Source organism: Protomyctophum bolini (assembly GCF_963924005.1).
Source record: "Protomyctophum bolini genome assembly, chromosome: 9".
Classification (NCBI taxonomy): Eukaryota; Metazoa; Chordata; class Actinopteri; order Myctophiformes; family Myctophidae; genus Protomyctophum; species Protomyctophum bolini.
Window position 1 is genome coordinate 47,957,790 of NC_137870.1, and position 26,521 is coordinate 47,984,310.

The 26,521-nt window shown below is 42.2% G+C and overlaps 1 protein-coding gene and 1 long non-coding RNA gene across 2 annotated transcripts; both read left to right on the forward strand.

Annotated features, from left to right (window-relative positions):
- The first annotated feature begins 225 nt into the window (after positions 1–225).
- Positions 226–2,552, forward strand: LOC308320882. Its single transcript, XR_013964571.1, has 2 exons — positions 226–331; positions 1,531–2,552. It is a non-coding gene; the product is annotated as an uncharacterized lncRNA (long non-coding RNA).
- Positions 2,553–14,560: 12,008 nt separating this feature from the next.
- On the forward strand, positions 14,561–23,237 carry LOC308320877 (uncharacterized protein). The gene is made up of 5 exons (XM_080771586.1): positions 14,561–14,781; positions 17,731–17,922; positions 18,925–19,086; positions 21,306–21,416; positions 21,655–23,237. The coding sequence occupies exons 2-5, from the start codon at positions 17,733–17,735 to the stop codon at positions 21,864–21,866; spliced, it is 675 nt and encodes a 224-aa protein (XP_080627712.1). The 5' UTR covers positions 14,561–14,781; positions 17,731–17,732; the 3' UTR covers positions 21,867–23,237.
- Positions 23,238–26,521: the final 3,284 nt, after the last annotated feature.

Consider the following 26,521-nt stretch of genomic DNA (forward strand, 5'->3'; position numbering starts at 1 on the left):
ATATATATATACGTATATACATTTATTTAATAAATGGCCTATTTGTGAGTGGCACCATAAAATTGCCGCCACTGCTATGCCCTGGCCCTATATGCTCCATATAACAATACATGGGAGGAAAAGCTGAAATTAGATGTCCTAGAGGACCTAGAAGGACTTTTAGCTGAGCTGTCTGTGTGTGTGTTCTTCTTCCTCAGCTGACAACCCACACAACATGTCACATGGCCAGCTTTCCATGATGTCTGACGAGCGTTGTCAGGAGTTCCATACAAACCTGGACGGCACCATGATCTGTGCAGGAGACAAGTTGGGAAAAGTTGGCTCCTGTAGTGTAAGTGTGCGTGGGTGCGTGAGTGTATTAGGTCACCTTCACACCAGGATGTTATACTGCAACTTAAAATGAATCCTGTCGGCCATTTTTGGTTCTTTTTTAAAACCGTCTGGCACTGGCGCGCTAGCGGCCAACTATAGCACTGGCAATGATCCATTAAGGAAACAAAAAACACTGCAGTGTACAGAATGTTTGGTCTGTGTGGTCTGTGCGTATGGAGCGCTGTCACTGTGTGTGGGGATCCCAGTGGGGACCTTCTTCAAATAGCCTATAGGCCTACTTCAAACTTCAACACATAGCTCAGCAGTATCATTTTAACACCATATATTTCACTGTGTAGTTTATGAATTGAACACATTGATAAAGTGCCTTGCTGCGGCTCCTTGCTACAGCGCAGCGTGAACGCAAACGCAGCAAATTGTATATTATGCAAGAATGATTCAAACTCCACCCCCCAATCGCATCGAGTGTACCGAAGTAGAGGTGAAGTAGAGGTGTGAATGCGACCGAGTGCCGTAGTCGTGTCCACCTAAAGCGACGCACACACGCATACAGTATATATTATAGTTTACTGGTGTATAAATAGTAGTAGGAAACATTTTGTAAATCTTCTCAAGGAATGCCTTGAATTTAAAGGTGTAGTAGTCTATAATATAATGAAAGGATGCATTTAAAGGTGTAGTAGGCTATAATAGAATGAAAGGATGAATGTAAAGGTGTAGTAGGCTATAATAGAATGAAATGATGAATTTAAAGGTGTAGTAGGCTATAATAGAATGAAAGGATGAATGTAAAGGTGTAGTAGGCTATAATAGAATGAAAGGATGGATTTAAAGGTGTAGTAGGCTATAATAGAATGAAAGGATGAATTTAAAGGTGTAGTAGGCTATAATAGAATGAAAGGATGAATTTAAAGGTGTAGGCTATAATATAATGAAAGGATGAATTTAAAGGTGTAGTAGGCTATAATATAATGAAAGGATGAATGTAAAGGTGTAGTAGGCTATAATATAATGAAAGGATGAATTTAAAGGTGTAGTAGGCTATAATATAATGAAAGGATGAATTTAAAGGTGTAGTAGGCTATAATAGAATGAGAGGATGCATTTAAAGGTGTAGTAGGCTATAATAGAATGAGAGGATTCATTTAAAGGTGTAGTAGGCTATAATAGAATGCATCCTTACATCCTGTCTCTTAGGGGGATTCGGGCGGACCCCTGATGTGTAAGGACGGTGGGGTTTACTACATGGCAGGCTTGGTGAGCTGGGGGAGCGCCACATGCGGTGCTGCCGTACCCGGCGTCTACACCAACGTCTACCAATATGTTGCCTGGATTTCTGGTTGCGTCCATCACCACGGGAAACCATGCAAGACACAGAGTGTCTATGTGGATGACTATGACTATGGTCATAATTCATGATTTGGCTGATATTTCGCTAATTTTCTCTAACTAGTTGCCACGGTCTTTCCAGCCAGATATCTCATTTCCTCTCTCTCTATCCTGACCTGATTGGCTGAAAATGTGTCACTAATACCTGAAAATGTATTTTCTGTTTCTTAAAGAGCTGTAGAGCAATGGTTCTCAACCAGTGGTCTCAACCTTGAGGGGGTTCCAGGTGGTCCCCAGCTAAATGATAGAGAGTTGGTAACCAAATGGACCCTTAGGCAATAGATCTTTAACTCTTGAGAGTGTAAAATGAAAACACGTGGACCCGTTTGGGTTCATTTGGATACACGCTCAAGAGTTAAAATATTGTTAAACATCTGCATTACTTAATTTACAAGAGGTCTACACAATTAGAGAATGTAGAAGAAGTGTTATTTGCCTGTTATCTCCTATGGTACCACATCAACACAGCATGGAATGGTGGACAAAATCTTATGATAACACAATATTGAGGCTAAATCTCATAAAATGGTGGTTCCGTGGCTCAAATGCCAAATAAATAATGGACCTTGCTATGAAAAGGGTTGAAAACCACTGCCCTATAGCAATGATTAGTTACTGTCACAATATAATGCTTTAACCTTTTAACTTTTTTTTTTTTGTTTTAACCAAAGAATATCACACTACCCTTTAGGCCTATATACCTTGAAGTTGTCCCATAATGCATTGTGAAAAGGACAGTTTGTCCTTGGAACTGTTGGGTGAATGACGTAGGTATGGTCTTGAAGTGCCATGAGAAAACTGATTCAGCAATAATAAATAAATTGACTTGATTGACTGTTTGTTTTTTTCCTTCAGTAGCCTACTTCATGGAAGCACACGTCAACCTACTTGTTCCTCACCTGTCTAACTGATTTGATTGATTGATTATTTTTTCCCATATAGCAAATCTAGCTAAGAAAATCCATCTGAAAAGCCGCTTCCTCTACTGACATAGAGTATAGATCTATAGATCATGGGTCCACGGTATGAGAACAGAAAGAGGGTCATTCAAGCTACACACATTTTGATCATGGAGATATTTTGCATGCATGCCCCAGACAGCCCTTCTATCACAGTCCGTGTTGGAAAAGATACTCAAAAACGGTAACATAATGTGACCGTTTCTAAGGCTAAGTCATTGAATTAGCTTCAAATTGACATATTGGTTGTTCAGTTTGACCCGCCAGTTTTGGAGATATGGCTTATAGAGTCTTGCAGAAAAGAACGAGTTTAGAAAACAGGCTTGATGGTTCACTTCTGTGGACTCTAACATTACACCTAGCTATGTGTAAGCATTCATTTCATATTTACATGTCGATTTCAGCTCTGACATTTATTTCAGTCATGCTCTAGCAGTGAAGGTTCTGCCTGTGCTATTATTTTTATTATTATTATTTTTTAAGTTTTTCTCTACTGACCTGAACAGTTAGTATTGCCGCCATGACTGTCTCTGTATCAAACGTCACATTACATAATTATTAGCTATTACTAGTTATACTTTAGAAATAAGTAATATTACTTCTGAATCAGAATCAGAAGCCTTTATTGCCATGGAATGTAAACAACTAGTAGCCTATGTAAAAAAACAATAAAACAAAGAATGTATAGGGAAGGAAACCTCTTCAAATCATTAGCTCTCTATATAATTTAGTGCATGGTTGGGGAGAGACGAGACGAAGTTTCAGACAAGGTAAAAAGAGAAGCGAATGAAAACACGTCCCTTTATTGCTGTATAGGGTTTTAAACGCATGCTTTCTTTTCTATATTTGCGTGTCCCGATCTCTCTCTCTCTCTCTCTCTCTCTCTCTCTCTCTCTCTCTCTCTCTCTCTCGGCTAGGAAGCAATTAGGTTTCTGGTTATAACATTTGCCTTCATTTGCACATGCACAATCTGTCTGTGCGTTCTCCACCGGTAGGGGGCACACTATGACAGTGGTCGCTCTGCATGTGAACTTGAACTTCATCGAGGCTATACTTTATCACTTCATGTATAATAAGGCTCGCCTTGACCGCCACACTCCGTCGTTCATTATCTAGGACGAATAAAGCTTAATACGTCTTATTATTATTATAGATTTTCCTTCGTTTGAGGCCTGTTATGTCAGATAAAATAGATATAAGGCTATATACTTCAGAGAATATATAAACTAAGGCAAATTTGGCAACGTTAAAAAAAAGCATTCGTTTTTTTTTTACCTCAGTACAGAACATTAAAAACATTTTATCACTAGTTGTAGGGTCATTATCTAAAATAAAAGTTTAATTACTATTTGTAAGGTCATTATCTAAAATAAAAGTGTGTAGGACTAAATTATAAGGGCTTTATAGAGACCTACTTATGATCTGTGTTCTATTTATTTTAATTATAGGCCACATAACGAGTTAAATTGTAGGCCTATACACATAGCATCCTTTGAATAAGCTCATAGGCTTATAGACTATTGCGCAAAATGTTTAACATGCATGTTTAGTATACCGTAATCAACATGCAGTGAGCATGTTACAAATAGCTATAATTAGTAGGCTACTCGACGTTACGCGATATCGGTGTAGGCCTATTGTCAAGATGTTATTCATTATATTTGAGAATGCAGGGTATTATACCGCAAATAGTTTTTTTCTAAAAGTCAAAGTTGGTTTTAACGAGATAATTCTGCTACTATAATACTGGGAGTGGTAATTGATTAATTAGCCGAACAAACATGCTGGTTAATTATTTCCCCCCAACTACACTGAAATAGATCTGGGCTTAATGTGGTTCCTACCGGTTGGCTACAGCTGTTTGGGATTCTGCTCTGTTGGTGAGAGAGAGAGAGAGACACACACACACACACACACACACACACACACACACACACACACACACACACACACACACACACACACACACACACACACACACAGTATATAGAAAATATAACGCATCAAAGTAAAACATGTGATCTAAAGAGACTGGAAATAAGATATTTCTTTAGATGTTTTTTGAATATTGGCCTAAGGATAATGGAGGGTTTAATTGAAGCATCTATAGGGAGTTCCATAGATGAGGGCCTCTACATTTGATGAAAGATTGATGTTTGGAAGTTTACCATTTCATACATGAATATCACCTTTGCAGCAGACCTGTGCTTTTATCATAACAGTTACCATAACCTCCCACGGGGCAGCACACCTAAACCAATGACTAGTCTAAACTAAGTATGCACCCCAGGCACCTTAAACAGGAAATACGTTTGCTGCAACCATGAGACCCGTTTCTGAATTCGTCAGAAATAGCCCATAAGTCTTTGCGTTTGTGTGTGCATAAGTTCCTCTTTCTCTTGCTGTGTTGCCTGCAGTTTTGCAAGAGAAACAAGTGGCCAGTTCTATGAGAACAAGCACAAATAAAAATAGCTGATCTACAAGCTCACTGCAGCGACACATGTTGAGGTTGTACATCTGCTATTTAAAAACACATTGAGAATGAATTGAAATATTTTGAATATTCTTTAAACATTTTAATGAAAAAGGCACAAGATCATTTCAGATGGATGTCTGTGGACAATTACATATTCATGTGATCAGATGGATGTCTGTGGACAATTACACATTAATCTGTCTGTGGACAATTACATATTAATCTGTCTGTGGACAATTACATATTAATCTGATCAGATGGATGTCTGTGGACAATTACATATTAATCCTGGAAGAAATGTGGGAAAACAATGGTTTAAACAACTACCAAGGCAATAATGTATTTGCAAGTGACTTTACAGAAAAAAACAAGTCAAAGGTTGCTTATAATAAGCAGACATGGCAACACTGCCTGAAGGAAGCAAAGCACACACACAAGGAGTGATGTCACGTGATGTGACACACATCATGTGACTTCTTTCAGGAAGTGCACTGGTTTCCATTGCAAACAATTCATGCCATATAATTATGAGCACAGCGATTAAGGCTCCTGTTTCTGTAACATCTGCTCAAATGTTCTCCCAGTTGGTGTAGGATCCATTAGAAGAGAGGCATTATTTGTATTATTATTACCAGTATTTTCTTTGACCACCTGGTTGAGAAACACAGCTTCTAGAAGGTGACCACTTATAAGGTGACACAGGGGCACTGAGAAGGAACTAGACACAGGGAACCAGGGAGCAAACCCTTAATTCTTACCAGCAGCAGAAGAACAGAGACAAACTTGTAACATCTACTATAATAACATCACTGGTATGTTCATGATTTCAACTGCTCACTTTGACTTCTGATAAATAAATAACACTCAAACTGGATCAAAGACTGGACATCCATCTGTTGCAATGTTCTGTGTGTGTACTGCGTAGGATCACTCCCATACCTGCGAAGTAACTGCAAAGGAGACTGGAAACTGGAAAAAATGGCAGTTACAGACTACAGTTGGTATGTACTATAATCTTTTTCACCTGGGATATGATTGCAGTTCATTATTTCTTTGTATGGAAGAGTTTTGTGAAGTTTGATATAAGAGGCCTGTCTAATTCTATACAGACCTGTCTAAACGTACACCTGTCCATCTCTGGTTGAATGACCTGCTAAAGTCGTTCACCCTGAGCCCACCTTGGTTAATTTATACCTAGCCGCAATTTGCAACTCTAGATTTTTTTATAATGGGATGAATCTAGAGTTGCAATACCCTCCATTGACTCCCCACTCATCTTTTTTGGTTTGCGATCTGCTTGTCTTAAACGACGTTAAACTCACCAACATTGCAGCTGTAGTCCAAGCTTGAATTATCCTCTTTCAATCTGCCGAGCTTGTTTTTCATAAAAATCCACCGTAGAGATGTTATGAGCTACTTTCTGTCAAGACATCCTCTGCAAGTGATTATTTTTCGAAGTGCTGGAGTTTGGAAGCACTCGTCGTACGTCACTGAACATCCCTGCGTTCCACCTGTTTCGAATTTGCACATAAATTACATAATGCAGGAGGCAGCAGCGCGACCCATTAACAAAAACGAGTGCTTCCAAACTGCAACACACTTGCAGAGGATGTCTTGACAGAAAGTAGCTCATAATATCTCTACGGTGGATTTTTATGAAAAACAAGCTCGGCAGATTGAAAGAGGATAATTCAAGTTTGTACTACAGCTGCAATGTTGGTGAGTTTAACGTCGTTTAAGACAAGCAGATCGCAAACCAAAAAAGATGAGTGGGGAGTCAATGGAGGGTATTGCAACTCTAGATTCATCCCATTATAAAAAAATCTAGAGTTGCAAATTGCGGCTAATTTATACCTGTCTATCTCTGGTTGAATGACCTGCTGTAAAGTATTTAACCCTGAGCCTACCTTGGTTCATTTACCTGCTGTAAAGTTGTTCACCCTGAGCCTACCTTGGTTCATTTACCTGCTGTAAAGTCGTTCACCCTGAGCCTATCTTGGTTCATTTACCTGCTGTAAAGTCGTTCACCCTGAGCCTACCTTGGTTAATTTACCTGCTGTAAAGTCGTTCACCCTGAGCCTACCTTGGTTCATTTACCTGCTGTAAAGTCGTTCACCCTGAGCCGAAACCTGGTTCATTTCAAGTTGATTCACTTTATCTGAGTGTGTTGTACTCCTGCAGCAATGCCTGTGTTTATGACAATGGGACACTTGTGTTTTGAACTAATTCTGACATAAGAGTGCAGGTTTCAGTAGCATATAGATAGGCATACCATATTCTGAATTACCAAAAAGAGGACACATGCGCGCATGCATGTGCGTGTGCGCATGCATGTCGTGGATGTGCATGTGTCGTGCACGTTTGAATTAAATTCATTTGTCAAAAAAGTTTGGCTCCTAAATTTGATCAACTATGCTCTATATTAGTTATGTATTTATTTAAAGCAGTGGCTCTCAAAGGTGTGATCCAGGGACCCTCATGGTTGCTTGAGGGGACTGATCTACATCCACACGTGAGCTTGTAAATCGGCTAGTTGAACTATTCAAAAATGTTTTTGTTTCAAAATAGGGCCTTAAATATCTTCAGATACCACACAACGACAACATTCATTACAAGACTAAGAACAGGTCACTAGAGACAGAGAATTCATGACATACAGTAATAGCAAAGTCAGCAAAAGTGCATTAGTGGGCAGTATGTGCAAAAAGGGCAAGAATAAAGTGCTATTTGCTGTTCAGTAGTTGAATAGCAGCTGGGACAAATGATAATTTGAACCGATTGGTCTTTGTGGCGTTGCACCCTCAGCCGACGACCTGAGGGAAACAGTTCAAACTCAGACCAAAGTGGGTGATCCGATACCTCCAGGAGGGAGGAGGTTCTCTTAAGCATCTGCCTCTTGTACAGATCTATGAGTTGGGCTTTGGGTTCTCCCAGAAACTGGCCACTTTGACGAGGCTGCTGAGCCTGTTCTTGTTTGCTAAGGTCAGGTTACCGTACCAGGCAACCATACAAAACATGAGAACAGATTCAATAAAACTTCTATAAAAAAGAGTCATCATAACAGATGAGACATTAAAGGAACGCATTTTCCTCAGAAAAAAAAGGCGGCGCTGGATTTTTTTAGAAGTGGAGGCAACATGAGAGTCAAATGAGAGTTGGTTGTCCAAAACGACACCCAAGTATTTGTAGCTCTCTACGACTTCAATTTCTGTGCTCTTAATGAGTGTAGGAGCAGGACTGGGATTCCACTGTAGATTTAGGAGAAACTCCCGCGTCAACGCGTCAACACTCAAAACGAGCTTGTAGAGCGGCTATTTGAATTTAAATCCTGAATATTTATTTTGCTATTTTTATATATTCTATTGGAATCCTTAAACGTTTATTTAATTCCAACTGCATTTATGTAATGTTAACTTTATGAACTAAATACAAATACACTGGACATAAAAAAAGGACAATAATACTAATAATACTAGTAATTAGCTGAAATTAGCTGTAAAATACTAATACTAAATACTATATCAGTATTCTGGTATGAACCTGAGGGCCACATTAAGTGAAGGTAGGGGCCCCTGCGTGGCCCCCGGTCCGTCATGTATGCTGTATGTGATTGTGCATGGTCATTTTTAAGTATATGATTACGTTGATGGTTATTTCATCATACGTAAACATACGCAGCAGCCAGACGGTCATCCTGGATGGTTAGAAAACAATCTGAGAAACGCATCGTCAAAAAATGAAGGAGAAACAGCGCCCTCTGTTCCTTGACTTTGACATTGAGTCTTAACGGTCTGTTTGTGTCTCAAACAAATCAATCAATCAAAATAAAAAAGAGAGCACTTAAGTTCTACAACCACCTAAAATAAAGTGACCTAGATGCACTCCATAACAAGGCACTCACACACAGTGAAACTCTAGAGAGATGCCCCCTCAGCCAGCTGGCCCTGGAACTCCGGGCACAAACACAAACAGAGCCACGAGATAGAAAACCCATTGGACTAAACCAAATTATAAAACGGCAAAAGGAAAACTATCTGACACATTGGAAAGAAGCAACACAAAAGCAGAGTAAACTAGAATGCTATCTGGCCCTAAACAGAGAATACACAGTGGCAGAATACCTGAGCACCGTGACCGACCCAAAACAAAGACAAATCTTAACTAGGTACAGACTCAGTGAGCACAGTCTCGCAATCGAGAAAGGCCGTCATAGGCAGACCTGTATCCCAAGAGAAGACAGACTATATATGCACCCACTGCACAATAAACGAAGTGGAAACCGAGCTACACTTCCTAACCATTCCACTGTACCAAGACATCAGAGACGCATACTGTCTGTCCACTGTACCAAGACATCAGAGAGACATACTGTCTGTCCATTGTACCAAGACATCAGAGACACATACTGTCTGTCCACTGTACCAAGACATCAGAGACACATACTTCCCACAGATTACAACCAACACACAGAGATTTTGAAAACATGAACAATGACAAAAAACTCCCATATCTGCTGGGCGAAGTAGCCTACTGTAACTCAAGTAAAGTACAAATAACTATTTACTTAGGTGCAGTGTGAATGTGAATTATGATGAATTCTTGTTCTTGTGGCATACTCGTTGAATATCACTCAACACCCCATGCGTACCACCTGTTTTGCTGTTCTGCTGTGTATGCTTTGTAATTATTTAATATATAATATATGAACGTTGGATCTGTCTGTTTTCCTATTATCTGACTGCACTGGCAGTGCTTATGTCCTTATTTGTGCAAGGAATTATTGTACTTCTGTTTATGTGGAAATACTTCTGTTTATGTGGTTAGGCATGCTAAAATGCCTAACCGAGTTTGAATTCACTGGTGCAGTGGTGCACCTCAGGTTCAGGTTTATTTGTCATTTGTATAGATACAGAGTATACATACAATGAAATTTGTTTTGCTCAGAGCACTCTCAATCTTACATACACAGGACATAAACAACATCTATAGTGCAAGAAAAAGACAAAAAACAGGAAAAGAAAAGTGCAAGTGAAGTGAAGTGCAGTGCAATACAGATCGAGGTCAGCTGTTCAGCAGCCTGACTGCCTGGGGGTAAAAACTGTTACTGAGACGGGTGGTATGAGATTTGATGCTCTGGTAGCGTTTTTTGGAAGGGAGTGGTTTGAACAGGGTATTTGCGGGGTGGCTGGTGTCTTCCATGATGTTGTGGGCTTTTTTCATACAGCGAGTGGTGTAGATGTTGTGGAGACTGGGTAATTCTGTAGTGCCGATGATTTTAGCTGCTGTTTTAATGGTCCTCTGCAACCTGTTGCAATCCTGAGCGGTCGTGTTACCGTACCACACTGTGATAACAGCCAGTTAAGACACTTTCAATTATACAGCGATAAAAGTTCACTAGTCCTTTTGTACTTGAGCCACATTTTTTAAGGCGCCTCAGAAAGTACAGTCGCTGCTGCGCCTTCTTGAGGATGTACTCGTTGTTGAGTGACCATGTGAATGTGTCTGTGATGTGTATGAGTGACCATGCATGTGAATGTGTCTGTGATGTGTATGCCCAGGAATTTAAAGTTATCGACTATGTCGACAGATGACCCTTTGATGGAAATGGGCGTGTGGATACCTTTGGACTTCCTAAAGTCTACAGTGATTTCTTTGGTCTTATTGGTGTTAAGTGAGAGGTTGTTGTTATCGCACCATAGAGTTAGATCCTCTATCTCCCTCCTATAGGCCCTCTCATCACCGTCGGTTACCAGTCCGATCACTGTGGTATCATCCGCAAATTTAATTATGATGTTATTCTCATATCTGGCGACACAATCAAAAGTAAACAAGCTGTACAGCAGAGGACTGAGGCAGCAGCCTTGGGGCGCACCCGTTCTGGTGAGAATTGTGGATGAGGTGCCCTCTCCTACACTGGGGCCTACCCGTCAGAAAATCAAATAGCCATTTACAGATGGAGCTGCCCACACCAAGGCCACTGAGTTTCAACACTAATTTAGATGGTACAATAGTGTTAAATGCGGAACTATAGTCTATGAACAGTAGTCTGACGTAAGAGCTTTTCTTTTCTAGATGTACCAGGGCAGTGTGCAAAGCAAGAGAGATTGCGTCATCCACAGATCTATTTGAACAGTAAGCAAACTGTAAGGGATCAATACTAGCAGGAATGATGCTCTTGATATAAGAGATAACCATTTTCTCCAGGCATTTCATGAGAACAGAAGTCAAAGCAACAGGTCGATAATCGTTGAGACAGGTAACAGGTTTTTTCTTGGCAATGGGTACAATTATTGTTTTTTTAAAACACAATGGCACCACGCACAATGACAGGGACAGGTTAAATATGTCTGTATAGACCCATGACAGCTGGTTATAGCATGTCTTAAGGACACGAGAGGCTATCCCATCTGGCCCTGCAGCTTTATGAGCATTAACTTTTTGGAACGCTTTACTCACAGTCCTCTGCGCCACCTGCAGGTCCACCGCCTCAGGTGCGCTCTGCGCCGTAGCAGGGTCCGTGTTGTGAGCCTCGAAGCGGGCAAAAAAGTTATTCAGCTCGTCCGGTAAAGACGCGGAGGTGTCAGTGATATTTCCTGACTTGGGTTTATAGCCCGTAACCGCCTGTAGTCCGCTCCACATTCGCCGCGAGTCACAGCCGCTGTAGCTGAGTTCTAATTTGTCCCTGTACTGTCTCTTTGCGGCTTTGATAGCCTTTCTCAGTTCATACCTGGATCGCTTGTAGAGTTCGACATCCCCGGATTTGAAAGCGATGGTGCGCTCCCTCAGTTTGATGCATAGGCTATGTCATTGTTAATCCATGGCTTCTGGTTGGGATAGGAGCGAACGGAACGTACTGGAATGCAGATATCCACACAGAACTTGACGTAATCGCCGACAGAATCCGCATATTCATCCAGACTCGTGGCAGAGTCCTTGAAAATGGTCCAATCTGTCGCATCAAGACAGCCCTGAAGTTTGGTAACGTGTTCTGTGGACCAGCACTGTACCGATCTCACTGTGGGCTGCTCACACTTCACCTTCTGCTTAAAGGCAGGGAGTAGAAGCACGGCCAGGTGGTCGGATTGAGGGCGCGGTAGCGCTCTATAAGCAGCCTTGATGGTGGAGTAACAGTGATCGAGAGTTTTATTCCCTCTGGTTGGGCATTTGACATGTTGGTAGTACTTTGGTAACACAGTTTTCATGTTACAGTGGTTAAAGTCCCCCGCCACAATTGATACGGCCTCCGGGTGTATAGTCTCCTGTTTGCTAATGACGCCATACAGCTCATCCAACGCCTCGGCTGCCTTGACTTCTGGCGGAATGTAAACAGCCGTTAGCAGTACACAGGGGAACTCCCTGGGGAGATAGAATGGTCTGCACCTTAATGTCAGATGTTCTAGTACTGGCGAGCAGTACTGTGAGGCAATAACCACGTCGGTGCACCAAGTGTCATTGATGAGGAAACAAACACCTCCTGCCCGTGACCGTCCTGGAACGGTCAGTGCGGAACACAGAAAACCCCTCCGGTTGTATCGCCCTGTCGGGTGTGTTTGAGCTCAACCACGACTCTGTGAAGCAAAACACAGCAGTTCTTTATATCCCGCTGTGAACGTAAGCGGCTGTGGAGGTCATCCAGCTTGTTCTCATCGAGAGACTGAACGTTAGCTTTGTCAAGCGTTTATACGAAACACAACTGCTGTTTTAGCCTGAGACATACAGTATATCTATGCCTGATTAGTACTGATATCATTATTAAAGTGGTCTCACATTTATGTATTTATTTAAACTAAAGGACTAATACCAAAAGGCCTGTATTCCAAATTTGACTTATATGTAAGGCTACAAACGTTGTTGGCATAACATTACTTGAAATATCCTGGTAAAAAAAAAAATACTCAATTTGTCGAACGTTTTTGAAAATAGCAGATCTACAAGTTTCTATGTAGATCAGATATGTAGACAAAATATTTGGCTCTGAGATATAAGTTGAAAGTATAATACAGTTAAGTTTTTTATTTTATTTTGGTAATTTAAAAAAAAGGGAAAACAGATTAATACAGTGCCTGCATTGTTTTAGCAAGAGAAACATTGACCAAAAAGGTGTAGGCTGAAGCCTTAGCTTATTGTGCCGATCCTATAAGCAAAGCGAACAACAGAGGGAAAAAAAACAAAGAAAGACAGGATGAAACAGTTAACAGGAACAAGACAGAACAGAAAAGAAAACTAAAAAACAAAACAAAGAAATGAAAGAAACAAAACTAAACATATCAATGTTCTATAGGCCTATGTATCTACTATTTTTTTCACCGAATACGTGTAGCCTACTCAAGTAAAAAGTACCTAAAAATAAGTTTTGAGGTCACTGTTACGAAGGCTTTCACTTAGAGCTATAGGTTATGGAGATAACCTATAGTCCCAGACTCCCATATATGGAGACAACGGCGATATCCAGCGCTGACATCATATTAATGTAGAAACCCCAAAGATGGATATTCACAGACAGTGGTGACATCATCGTGACTATAGATTTGCACATCATAAAAGCTTCTAGACCTCAGATGTCAACCAACGCACACGTTATCTCCAACGATCTCAAATACCCAGTCTACAGCCAGGACCCAAGCAATTAAGACACAAGATACAGAACATAGTAGCCTACACAAGACCGAAGACGAGACTGAACACATGAGTAGGCTAGTCAGCCTACGTTTTCCACACTGATGTGTAAGAAATCTATGATATAAAGACAAGGTCTTGGTTATCTCGTTTCTTTAATACCGGTATATATTTTATCCCACAATTTTGCAACCCATTTTTTCACCCAGTGTCAATTATCTAATGTAATCCTGGGCGCTACACTTCCTCTGCCAACCTGGGGGGGGGGGGGGGGGGGGCAGCCGACTGACCTCAATATGCAAGCTTCTATGCATGAGGAGTCCAAGCTGCTTTTCACCTGACAGAGGGGGATTTCCCCGGCCGGTCGTAGCACGTGGAACACGTTTAGAGACCAGGATTACTGCATGTTTTTTGTGAGGGTACCTATACCTATCCTAGGGGACACGAGGAGAACATGCAGAACGAGAACATCTCGTTTCTAAGGGCAACGGTTCCAAACGGGAAGTTCAAAAGAGTTACGCAAGCCACACACGTGATGATTATTTCCGGTTGTTACATAATAACTGGTGATTATCGAATGCTGTGACACCAAGCAGCTCGTTTTTATGCAATTGCCGTTTGTGGTTGGGTCTGAGTTGGTCTATTGATTGATCATATATGACAATCCATTTAACATCAACATTTTACTTATTTATATTTTGATCATTTTGGAGAGGAAAAAAAAACATTGAGTCACCGAATTGTACAGGTCACCAGTGTTGGTGTACCATGGGTACGGAGTTGGGTTCAATGGGTTGGGTGTTTAGTGTTTACACAGAAACACGCTACATGTCGCGTTTTATTAGTCCAATAATGTAACTATATCTGCTCATCTATCATCGATCAGCTTTATAATCCATAAATACATAATACATCATTCGTAATGAACTGCAAACGTGAAGAATTAATTCATATTTCGGCACGGAAATTCATGTAGCCTATCTTCAGTTTACTCACTAGCGTTGGCAGGTGAGTAACACATTCATTCAATAATAATGCACTTATTGTCAATGTTGTTGTTTACTGCGGTGCGCGCCCGCCCACAAGAACTAGAGTGGCAGCTTCTAGATGTGTTCCTATGTGTCCGCGTGGTCGAGCATCCCAATATTAGCCTCAATAATAAGGTTTTAGATTGTTATTGCAACATATATTGTTGATGGCAGATTGATGCGTTGACAACTAGTGTACAGTAGCGGCTACACACACACACACACACACACACACACACACACACACACACACACACACACACACACCCACACACACACACCATAATAAACAACCCTTTCTTTCTATTATAAACTACTATTTTATATAGGCTACTCTGAATCCGATCAGCCTTGTGGATATCATATGACAGGTTGAACTTTACACTGTTGATATAATTTACCTGAAAGGGTAATACAAGGGACAAAATGGACCCTTATAGTGCCTGTGTGTGTGAGTGTGTGTGTGTGTGTGCGTGTGTGTGTGCGTGCGTGCGTGTTGGGAGGGGGATATTATAAATGAAATCACACACTACAGTATATTTATACCATTATGCAGGATACATACATCAAAAGATTTGTACTCATTCTTTCCATTTTATCTGGTGTATAATGTGAGCCTAGGTTCATTGTGTACCTGGTATCCTTTACTTTAATATTACATGTATGTTATTATTTTGATAGTAGTTGTTCTTTAGATGGATGCTAGGTTCTGTCATCCTATAGTGTACTAAGACACTACACTGTCTCTCTGCATTCTACAGTATGTGATCCTATAGTTTACTGAGACACTACACTGTCTCTCTGCATTCTACAGTATGTGATCCTATAGTTTACTGAGACACTACACTGTCTCTCTGCATCCTACAGTATGTGATCCTATAGTTTACTGAGACACTACACTGTCTCTCTGCATTCTACAGTATGTGATCCTATAGTTTACTGAGACACTACACTGTCTCTCTGCATTCTACAGTATGTGATCCTATAGTTTACTGAGACACTACACTGTCTCTCTGCATTCTACAGTATGTGATCCTATAGTTTACTGAGACACTACACTGTCTCTCTGCATTCTACAGTATGTGATCCTATAGTTTACTGAGACACTACACTGTCTCTCTGCATTCTACAGTATGTGATCCTATAGTTTACTGAGACACTACACTGTCTCTCTGCATTCTACAGTATGTGATCCTATAGTTTACTGAGACACTACACTGTCTCTCTGCATTCTACAGTATGTGATCCTATAGTTTACTGAGACACTACACTGTCTCTCTGCATTCTACAGTATGTGATCCTATAGTTTACTGAGACACTACACTGTCTCTCTGCATTCTACAGTATGTGATCCTATACTTTACTGAGACACTACACTGTCTCTCTGCATTCTACAGTATGTGATCCTATACTTTACTGAGACACTACACTGTCTCTCTGCATTCTACAGTATGTGATCCTATACTTTACTGAGACACTACACTGTCTCTCTGCATTCTACAGTATGTGATCCTATAGTTTACTGAGACACTACACTGTCTCTCTGCATTCTACAGTATGTGATCCTATACTTTACTGAGACACTACACTGTCTCTCTGCATTCTTATTTCTATGTGATCCTATAGTTTAGTGAGACACTACACTGTCTCTCTGCATTCTACAGTATGTGATCCTATAGTTTACTGAGACACTACACTGTCTCTCTGCATTCTACAGTATGTGATCCTATAGTTTACTGAGACACTACACTGTCTCTCTGCATTCTACAGTATGTGATCCTATAGTTTACTGAGACACTACACTGTCTCTCTGCATTCTACAGTATGTGATCCTATAGTTTACTGAGACACTACACTGTCTCTCTGCATTCTACAGTATGTGATCCTATAGTTTACTGAGACACTACACTGTCTCTCTGCATTCTACAGTATGTGATCCTATAGTTTACTGAGACACTACACTGTCTCTCTGCATTCTACAGTATGTGATCCTATAGTTTACTGAGACACTACACTGTCTCTCTGCATTCTACAGTATGTGATCCTATAGTTTACTGAGACACTACACTGTCTCTCTGCATTCTACAGTATGTGATCCTATAGTTTACTGAGACACTACACTGTCTCTCTGCATTCTACAGTATGTGATCCTATAGTTTACTGAGACACTACACTGTCTCTCTGCATTCTACAGTATGTGATCCTATACTTTACTGAGACACTACACTGTCTCTCTGCATTCTACAGTATGTGATCCTATAGTTTACTGAGACACTACACTGTCTCTCTGCATTCTTATTTCTATGTGATCCTATAGTTTACTGAGACACTACACTGTCTCTCTGCATTCTACAGTATGTGATCCTATACTTTACTGAGACACTACACTGTCTCTCTGCATTCTTATTTCTATGTGATCCTATAGTTTAGTGAGACACTACAGTCTCTCTGTATTGTATTCTATGTGATCCTAGTTTACTTACACACACAGTCTGTGTCTCTGCATTCTATGCATGCATGTGTTATGTCTACTCTACGCTCTGTTATTGTCCGGTCCGGCTCAGATTGGTTTTGGAGATGTCTCCAGTCTAAATGTTATATAATCTGGTCCTCATCCGGTCCTGTCCTGAGACATTATGGTTTTGGGGATGTCTCCAGTCTAAATGTTATAATCTGGTCCTTGTCTCCAGTCTAAATGTTATAATCTGGTCCTTGTCTCCAGTCTAAATGTTATAATCTGGTCCTTGTCTCTATAGTCTAAATGTTATAATCTGGTCCTTGTCTCCAGTCTAAATGTTATAATCTGGTCCTTGTCTCCAGTCTAAATGTTATAATCTGGTCCTTGTCTCCAGTCTAAATGTTATAATCTGGTCCTTGTCATAGTTTTGGGGATGTCTCTCTAGTCTAAATGTTATAATCTTGTCCTCAGACATGCTTTTGGGGATGTCTCCGGCGGCGGTGTGCCAGGTCTTCACTCTGGTGTCCATGTGCACGTCCATCGCGGACCCCAACTGGATCGACGTCTCGTACAGCAACAGCAGTCAGCCTGGTGGTGGAGACAAACAGATCATCTATGGAGTGGCTTTCACTCTGCGTGCCTCCCAGAACCTCACCGACACAGGTGGCACATCGCCTTATTTTATTTTTTTATATATTTTTTTATCCCACGATTTTGTCCCACCCATTTTCACCCCTGTGTCAATTATCTAATGTGATCCTGGGCTCTACACACCCTCCACCAACCTAGTCTCCATATATGGGGGACATGGGGAGAGCAACGGACTTAGGGCTGTATTTTGCGTGTCTTAAGTACCAGGTCTTATTCCCTAACTTGAGTAAACTAAAGACCTGGAGGCGTGATCAATGCCATTTGGCTATTCTGAGTGGCCAAAGAGCATTGATCACACCTCCAATAATCATTTATCAGGCATTTCAAGCCACGTACCACCATTTGATGAGATTAAGCCTCTCAGACCCAAGACTTTATTTTGTCGTCGGATAGGATTTTGTCCACAATTCCATGCTGTGTTGATGTGGTACCATAGGAGAGATAACAGGCAAACCTTGATCAAAATAACATTTATTCTACATTATTTAAGTGTCTAGAAATGAAGTAACTCTTGAGAGTGTAAAATGAAACGTAAGGGTCCATTTGGTTTCATTTTACACTCTCTGGTTGCCAACTCTCCATCATTTAGCTGGGGACCACCTGGAACCCCCTCAAGGACCACTGGTTGAAAACCACTGGTCTTCTACAGTTACACGACCGAAACATTGTTGCACTTAATAAACTTCACTTCAACGTGCAAGTGGCAGTGTGCAGGTATAATCTATCTATCTATATCCTCGACTCACCAGGCTTTCCACCACCTCGGAGGAAAGCCTGGTCTCTGTTTCAAAAGTCCGTATGATACTGTCGGGAGTGGATGATATCGTTACGTCATGTTGCAGTATTGTTTTGTAGTCGACAGACAGGAACAACAGGCGGCGGCAAATTCCTCTTCCCTCTCAATAAAAGCTCTCGTAGCCTGTAGCTTTTATTATTCCTGACTGTCGACTACAAAACAATACTACAACATCGTCTGTCTGTCTGTCTGTCTGTCTGTCTGTCTGTCTGTCACAGCTCCTCTAGGCGGGTTGAATGGGTGGGGCATGTGGCTCCTGTACGCGCTGGCGGCTCTCTGCTACACCACGGTCCTGCTTAGCTCCTCCTCCCTGCTGTTGGACTTCCTGGCTGGGGCCTCCTCCCGGCCACGCCTACTGGGGACGCTCTACATCATCACAGGTAAGGAAACCCCTCCCTCCATCTGACCACCTACATCACTGCTAGGGTTGGGATCCCACATTGAAGAACCAGGAATCGGTTCCATCACTTTTTGTAACCATTTCTGGAACCGGTTTATCAAACTGTCAGAGCTGGTATGTGGACTTGTCAACATGTCATCATTTATTTCTTACCTTTCCAACGGACACCGTCTATTGGAAAGTGATGACTTGAAGGGCCAGCTGTGCCAGGGGTTGTGTAATCTAGAGAAAGGTGAAGAGTGTGTCTGAAAGTTGAGGGATTGGTGTGTTCTCTCCTGGCCCAGACCAGCGCTCTATAGCTTCTGCATTGGACTTGTTTACTTGTTGTGTGTTGTTGCATTTCACTCTTGTAAGTCACAACCGTTGTGATACCGAACCGATCATAATGTTGTAACACAGGATATGTGGACACACACAAGGCCTTATCTCCATGGACACAGACCTGACAGACATTCCATGTCCTCTGTCTGGGTGGTGGCCTCAGGGGGGATGGGAAATCTTTGTGATAGGAACTTAGAATAGCTTAAGTTAGTTTAGATGTTTTTATTATCCAAAAGGGAAAATCGTTTAGCTCGGGTCAACGCATACACCCTCAAGAGGTAAAGATCTATATGGGTTCAAGGTTGTACTTTAATATCTTGTATTAATATATAGATTGAAGAGCATAATCAAATCAAATGTACATGTGCAAATACTTCTTGGTATATTGTGTATACCAGCATATATATATATATATATATTATTATTTCCCCCCCCCCCCAGTGGCTGCTACCTACCTTAGTGCAAACAGCTTGTCACAGTGTATCCTATCTATGTGCAATAGATTATTTATGTTCAACTTCACAGTGTATTCTATGTACATCCATTTGGTTAACCTGGAACCCAAGGACCACTGGTTGAGAACCGCTGTACTGACGCTGTCTATCTGCTCTGCCCTGTCTATCTGCCCTGCCCTGTCTATCTGCTCTGCCCTGTCTATCTGCCCTGCCCTGTCTATCTGCCCTGCCCTGTCTATCTGCCCTGCCCTGTCTATCTGCCCTGCCCTGTCTATCTCCTCTGCCCTGTCTATCTCCTCTGCCCTGTCTATCTGCCCTGCCCTGTCTATCTCCTCTGCCCTGTCTATCTGCCCTGCCCTGTCTATCTCCTCTGCCCTGTCTATCTCCTCTGCCCTGTCTATCTGCCCTGCCCTGTCTATCTCCTCTGCCCTGTCTATCTGCCCTGCCCTGTCTATCTCCTCTGCCCTGTCTCTATCTCCTCTGCCCTGTCTATCTCCTCTGCCCTGTCTATCTGCCCTGCCCTGTCTATCTGCCCTGCCCTGTCTATCTGCCCTGCCCTGTCTCTATCTCCTCTGCCCTGTCTATCTGCCCTGCCCTGTCTATCTCCTCTGCCCTGTCTATCTGCCCTGCCCTGTCTATCTCCTCTGCCCTGTCTATCTCCTCTGCCCTGTCTATCTCCTCTGCCCTGTCTCTATCTCCTCTGCCCTGTCTATCTGCCCTGCCCTGTCTATCTCCTCTGCCCTGTCTCTATCTCCTCTGCCCTGTCTCTATCTCCTCTGCCCTGTCTCTATCTCCTCTGCCCTGTCTATCTCCTCTGCCCTGTCTATCTGCCCTGCCCTGTCTATCTGCCCTGCCCTGTCTATCTGCCCTGCCCTGTCTCTATCTCCTCTGCCCTGTCTATCTCCTCTGCCCTGTCTATCTGCCCTGCCCTGTCTATCTGCCCTGCCCTGTCTATCTCCTCTGCCCTGTCTATCTGCCCTGCCCTGTCTATATCTCCTCTGCCCTGTCTATCTCCTCTGCCCTGTCTCTATCTCCTCTGCCCTGTCTATCTGCCCTGCCCTGTCTATCTGCCCTGCCCTGTCTATCTCCTCTGCCCTGTCTATCTGCCCTGCCCTGTCTATCTCCTCTGCCCTGTCTATCTGCCCTGCCCTGTCTATCTCCTCTGCCCTGTCTATCTGCCCTGCCCTGTCTCTATCTCCTCTGCCCTGTCTATCTCCTCTGCCCTGTCTATCTCCTCTGCCCTGTCTCTATCTCCTCTGCCCTGTCTATCTGCCCTGCCCTGTCTATCTCCTCTGCCCTGTCTATCTCCTCTGCCCTGTCTATCTCCTCTGCCCTGTCTCTATCTCCTCTGCCCTGTCTATCTGCCCTGCCCTGTCTCTATCTCCTCTGCCCTGTCTATATCTCCTCTGCCCTGGACATGCAGCGGCTGTCATCGTGTCTGTACTGGCCGTGTGTGTGGCCTGCCTGTACGTCATCCGTCACAACCTCCACCAGGGGGCATCAGCGAGGCGCTGGGGGTCACTGTCAACTATAGGTAGACCTGTTACAATTATTATATCCGCAGTTATCTGAGATAATCACAGTTATTTTTGCATAAGCGTTTCCATTTTGAAACATCATGTGCTTTAGAATATTTTCCCAAATTAGCGGGAAATAGCACATAGAAGCTCGCGTATCGTCTATTTCCACTAAGACCCCACGCTGTAGAGGGCTGAACCATGTCAAACACTCGCCACTCTATAATCCTAAAATGTCCCTTATGGTCCTGACAGCGACGGGAGCGGTTCCGTTGGTTCCGCCGGCGGTGCGGATCAGCCCGGGGGACAGTTTCTGGATCTGCTTCACGGGGCTGCTCTTCTCCTGCCTGGCCGTGGTCATTCACGTCACCCCCTCCTCCTCCTCCGCCTCGGACCCGCGACACCAGGAGGACACGGAGCCCCTCGTCATCCATGGGGAGGAAGGAGGTGGACCGGGGGACACTTGAGTCTCTGGGAGGAGCACTTCACCAGGGTCGAGATCCAGAGGGACCTGGGGGAGCCGGATCCGTAAGTGACTGACCAGGACCAGGAATCGCATTCCATCACATTTTGGGATGGTTTCCGGAGCCAGGTTTTTATCAAGCTGGTTCAGGTCTGCTGTACAATTAAGTCCAATGTCAGTGATTCTCTGACTTATTCATTTCAAGAACCACCAATAACTCTGAGTGTACTAATGTAACCAAATATTTGTATTTGGTTATTAATATCTCATAGTTATGGGGTTCTGTCATGTTCTGGGTTCTGTTTCATGAAAAAGTGTGAGCACCACTTATCAGTGGTGCTCACAACGTGTCACGATGCGACGCGTTGTTGTGAGCTTGTAGATCTGTTTTTTTTTAAACATTTGTTTGTACTTTACGTATACTTTGTATTATATGTATTATATTGTGGTACGGTATTGCTACTTTTACTTAAGAAAAATATCTCCTGCAACAGTGTTTTGATTCATGCATATGCATGGCTTTAACTCTCAGTTTTTACAGTGTTGTTGTTGACCTTGCCCGCGTTGTCTCAAAGGTCTGAGGTTAATTGTCCAAATTATTACAGGAACAAAATTGCACGTTTGTTTGTTCCATGTTTCAATGGAACCTCTTAAAAAGCATTAACATATTTGTTTTCATGTCAAGGACCCCAGAATGAATGTATTTGGCCGCAGCAGACCCCATTCTGAAAATGATTTGTGCCAGGGACCTCCATACAAGATTTGTGTTAAGATATTTAGAGAATATCCACCACTTTTCACATTTTCTCAAGATATTTTAACTGATTGTGGTGCTATATTAACTCATATTGTCGGGGACCCCCTCATGGACCCTGCTTTGAGAACCACTACATTTGATGAAGTGAGTGTCTGTCTCTTTCTTTTATTAATATTGCACTGATACGGTCAACCATGTGGTCGATGATTATTATTATAGACATGCAGTAAAGGCCGTGTCGGGCTCGGGAGTCGAACCCACGTCAGACTGCGACTGGATTACCAGTCGGGTGCCCAGACGGTTACGCCACCGCCCGGGCCGTCGATGATTTTATTAATTAATTTGTTTTCTTCTATGTACGGTATTTAGTATTTATTATTATTTTCATGGTCTGCTGGTGGACATGACATGAAGCTTGTGGAGTTATCTTTCTGTTTAGTCACACGTTCATAAACAGCTGGTTGTCTCCATGTCTAAAATATTTTTTGGGCAAAATTATGTTTTTTGACGTTTACTTTTATGAATATGGTTAAGCATTGTAAATGTAAACCCTATTTCTAAATAGGCTATACACGACGTCTGCATGGTTTAATAGTGTGTCTGCACATGCACAGAAATGCGCATGCAGGGACTTCCGGTATGACACCAAAGAGAGCGGCAGCATAGAACAACAGCTCCCAACAAGGTCTACTTTATTTCCCCTAAAACGAACTATATCCCGAAATATAAACACAAAAATGGAAGGGGGAGACAAACGAAAGACTAAAAGTGGTAAAAAGACCACCAGATCAGAAAAGAAAGATAAACAAACAACGGAGAAGAGTTGCGACGGCAACGTGGACACGGAGCTAAACGCACCAGGGCGAAACGCCATGGCAGGCCTACAAGCGAGCATGGAGGCGATACACGCTGACGTAAGAGCCATGAGGACCGAAGTTAGGAAGGAGTTGGAGGGCTTTAAAGAATCTCTTTTCGAGCAAATGCGCAAAGACATGGCAAACCTCAAAGCAGACCTCAACTACAAACTGACTAGCCTTATCACCAACCTACAAAACACAGAGGACAACGCGGAAAAGACAGAGCGGCGGGTGGCGAGCGTCGAGGAGTGGAGCTCAGACGCCAAACAATTAATGAGTTCACTACTACAAGACCACGAGAGATTGCAAGAGAAGGTATTGGACTTAGAAACGAGGTCTCGACGGCAGGCCCTGCGTTTATACAATGTAGCAGAGGACAGCGAGGGGAATAACATGATGGGGTTCATTAATAACTTTATCAAAACTGAGTTAGCACTGGACATTGACCTGGGCATACAGCGCTGCCACAGATCCCTCATTCCCAAGCCACCGCCGACCGCCACCCCCCGTTCAATCATCATGTGCTTTCTGGAGGACAAGACCAAAGAGCTGGTACGTAATACAGCATGGAAGAAAAAGACTGTCCTACTGAATGGCAAAAGAGTGTATTTTGATAATGACTATCCTCAAGAAATACAGAAGAAGAGAGCCGCGTATGCCCCGATCCGCTTGCTTCTTAAAAATAAAGGAATTGCCTTCCACACCCCCCCCTTGACAAAACTATGTGTGTTCTACGATGGGGCTGGTCGCCCCGTGGGAACCAGCACCACTTACAACAGCATGGAGGAAGCAAGAGAGGATTTGAAGAAGAGGGGGATCATGAGCACCGAGGAAGAGGAAAACCTTCGACCCACTACTACCTCCACCCCTACAACTACCACCGCATATAACCTGGCGAAGCTGAGGAAATCATCCTGGGTGGAGGCGGGGAAGAGGACACCACTTGACCGAGACGCACTACGAAGGGCAACACGGAGGCTCCATGAATTCCGCCGTAACGCAACTCCCCCACCACCAAACCCTCCACCACCACCAGATGACATCACCGTAACCCATAAAGCTGATTAATCTACGACGGTGAAGCAATGGGAGGTAACTTTGATCTCAGAATAGGATATAAGACCTGAAAAATGTTCACCTTTTGTTTTTTTATATTTTATTTTCATAATACTACCTTTGTTTGGACATATACTGGACTGAATACTAAATACCTGTCTGATAGGTTGTTTTATACTCAGATATTCAATGTTAATACAGACCTGCTGTCTGGGAGGCCAAGCTGGGGCTCGACAGATGTCATATCACTGTACACTAGTTTCTGCTTTTTTAGCAGACAGTTAGTGTTGGAAGGGCCTCCTGTGACCCAGGGGATTACCTTTCCACTCATGAGGTATTGCTTTATGAAAGAAACCTCGAGCTGGAAGTCCTGTCTTTGTTTATGTGTTTTTATTTCTTAATTCAAAGCTTTATATTAATGTATATAATGATGAGACGTTAAAGCTGCCTTGGGTTCACAATGACAATATTTGTACATCATAGGATAGCACAGGTTATAATGAGACGAGGATTAGACTCAGTGTTGACGGACTACAGAACCCAATTAAGATAAGTAAATTGATATTTGATAGAGAAAACCAATAATTAAAAAAATCATACAAATACTGGTAGAAACGGATACTATACACAGTAATGGATATTTGATGAATGACCTTTGGAAGTATATGTGTGAGAAAGGAATTTATGTGAGACTAAACCTGTGTGAAGATATACTAATGAGGGCATAATATGTAGGTATTTCATTTACTGTATGTATGTACTGTATGTATATATATTCTTTATTTTATCCCTTGATTTTCTTGTGTGTTGTAACAATTATATTGTACTGTGATGCCCGAGAGAACCTGCTTACTCTCAAAAAAAGAAAAGAATAAAAAAGTTAAAAAAAAAAAAAAATGCGCATGCACATGTCTTATGGGGCGCAGGTTGATATGAGCAGGTGCTCTAAGCCTTTGATTAGGCAGTGGTCTGATATAGACCTGATCGGTCATTAACCAGAAATAACACCACTGAATTCAGCGATTGACCAATCAGAATCAAGCATTCAGCCAAGCGGTGTAATACATTGTCATTGTAGGGCAGACAACTTGAATGTCCAAATCCGTTATACTTAAAACCCACACACACTTAACCACTTTAAACCTGCACTAGAAGCTTGCTTTGTGAGATGGTAGATCAGCAAAAAAAAAGGCATTATTTTATGAAAAAAAGAGGAAGATGAAGATGGTAACAGTGAAGATACTGTATATTCACACTGTCATATTTGACATTATGACATGTGATTTAAAGTAGTAGTAGTGCTATACTGCAAAACATTCAATACATTTAAATGGGACTCACTGCAGTCATCAAATGCCAGTACCTGTGTTTTATTTGTTTTCAGTCAAAACAACTACAAGCTGAGTAATATCTTCTAATTTAATTATTGGTGTTTTTAATACAAAGTTAATTTTTCTGTCATGGATATTTATATTGTGTTATAGGTTCATGGATATCTGCTAATGACACATCTGTATTGATTGAAAGCAAGAAGCAGATTCAGTAACAACAATCAGTCACAACGTGTAGCCATAATGAAGCATATAATATGGAATATAGAAATTCCACCAACTGCCTGCAACGTTGTTTTGTGTTGTATTATGTTGTTTGTGTGGTGCTCAGCTTCACCGTTCCTCTCTCGGTGCAAGCGACATGAAGTGACAGATGATCTCAGTGATGTCACATTTTATTGATGAATGACATTATATATACATACAGTGAGACAATTTCATTAGTAACCCACATTGATGGATATGATGTTGACGGTAACCCAGTTACCGGCCGAACATAACTGGCCGAAGTTACGGCCGAGGTAATGACGGTTCATTATCAACACTGATGTATTCAAAGCCTGTCACTTGAAGGTAGCATGTCACACACACACACACACACACGCACGCACACACACACACGCAAGCACACACGCACGCACACACACACACACACACA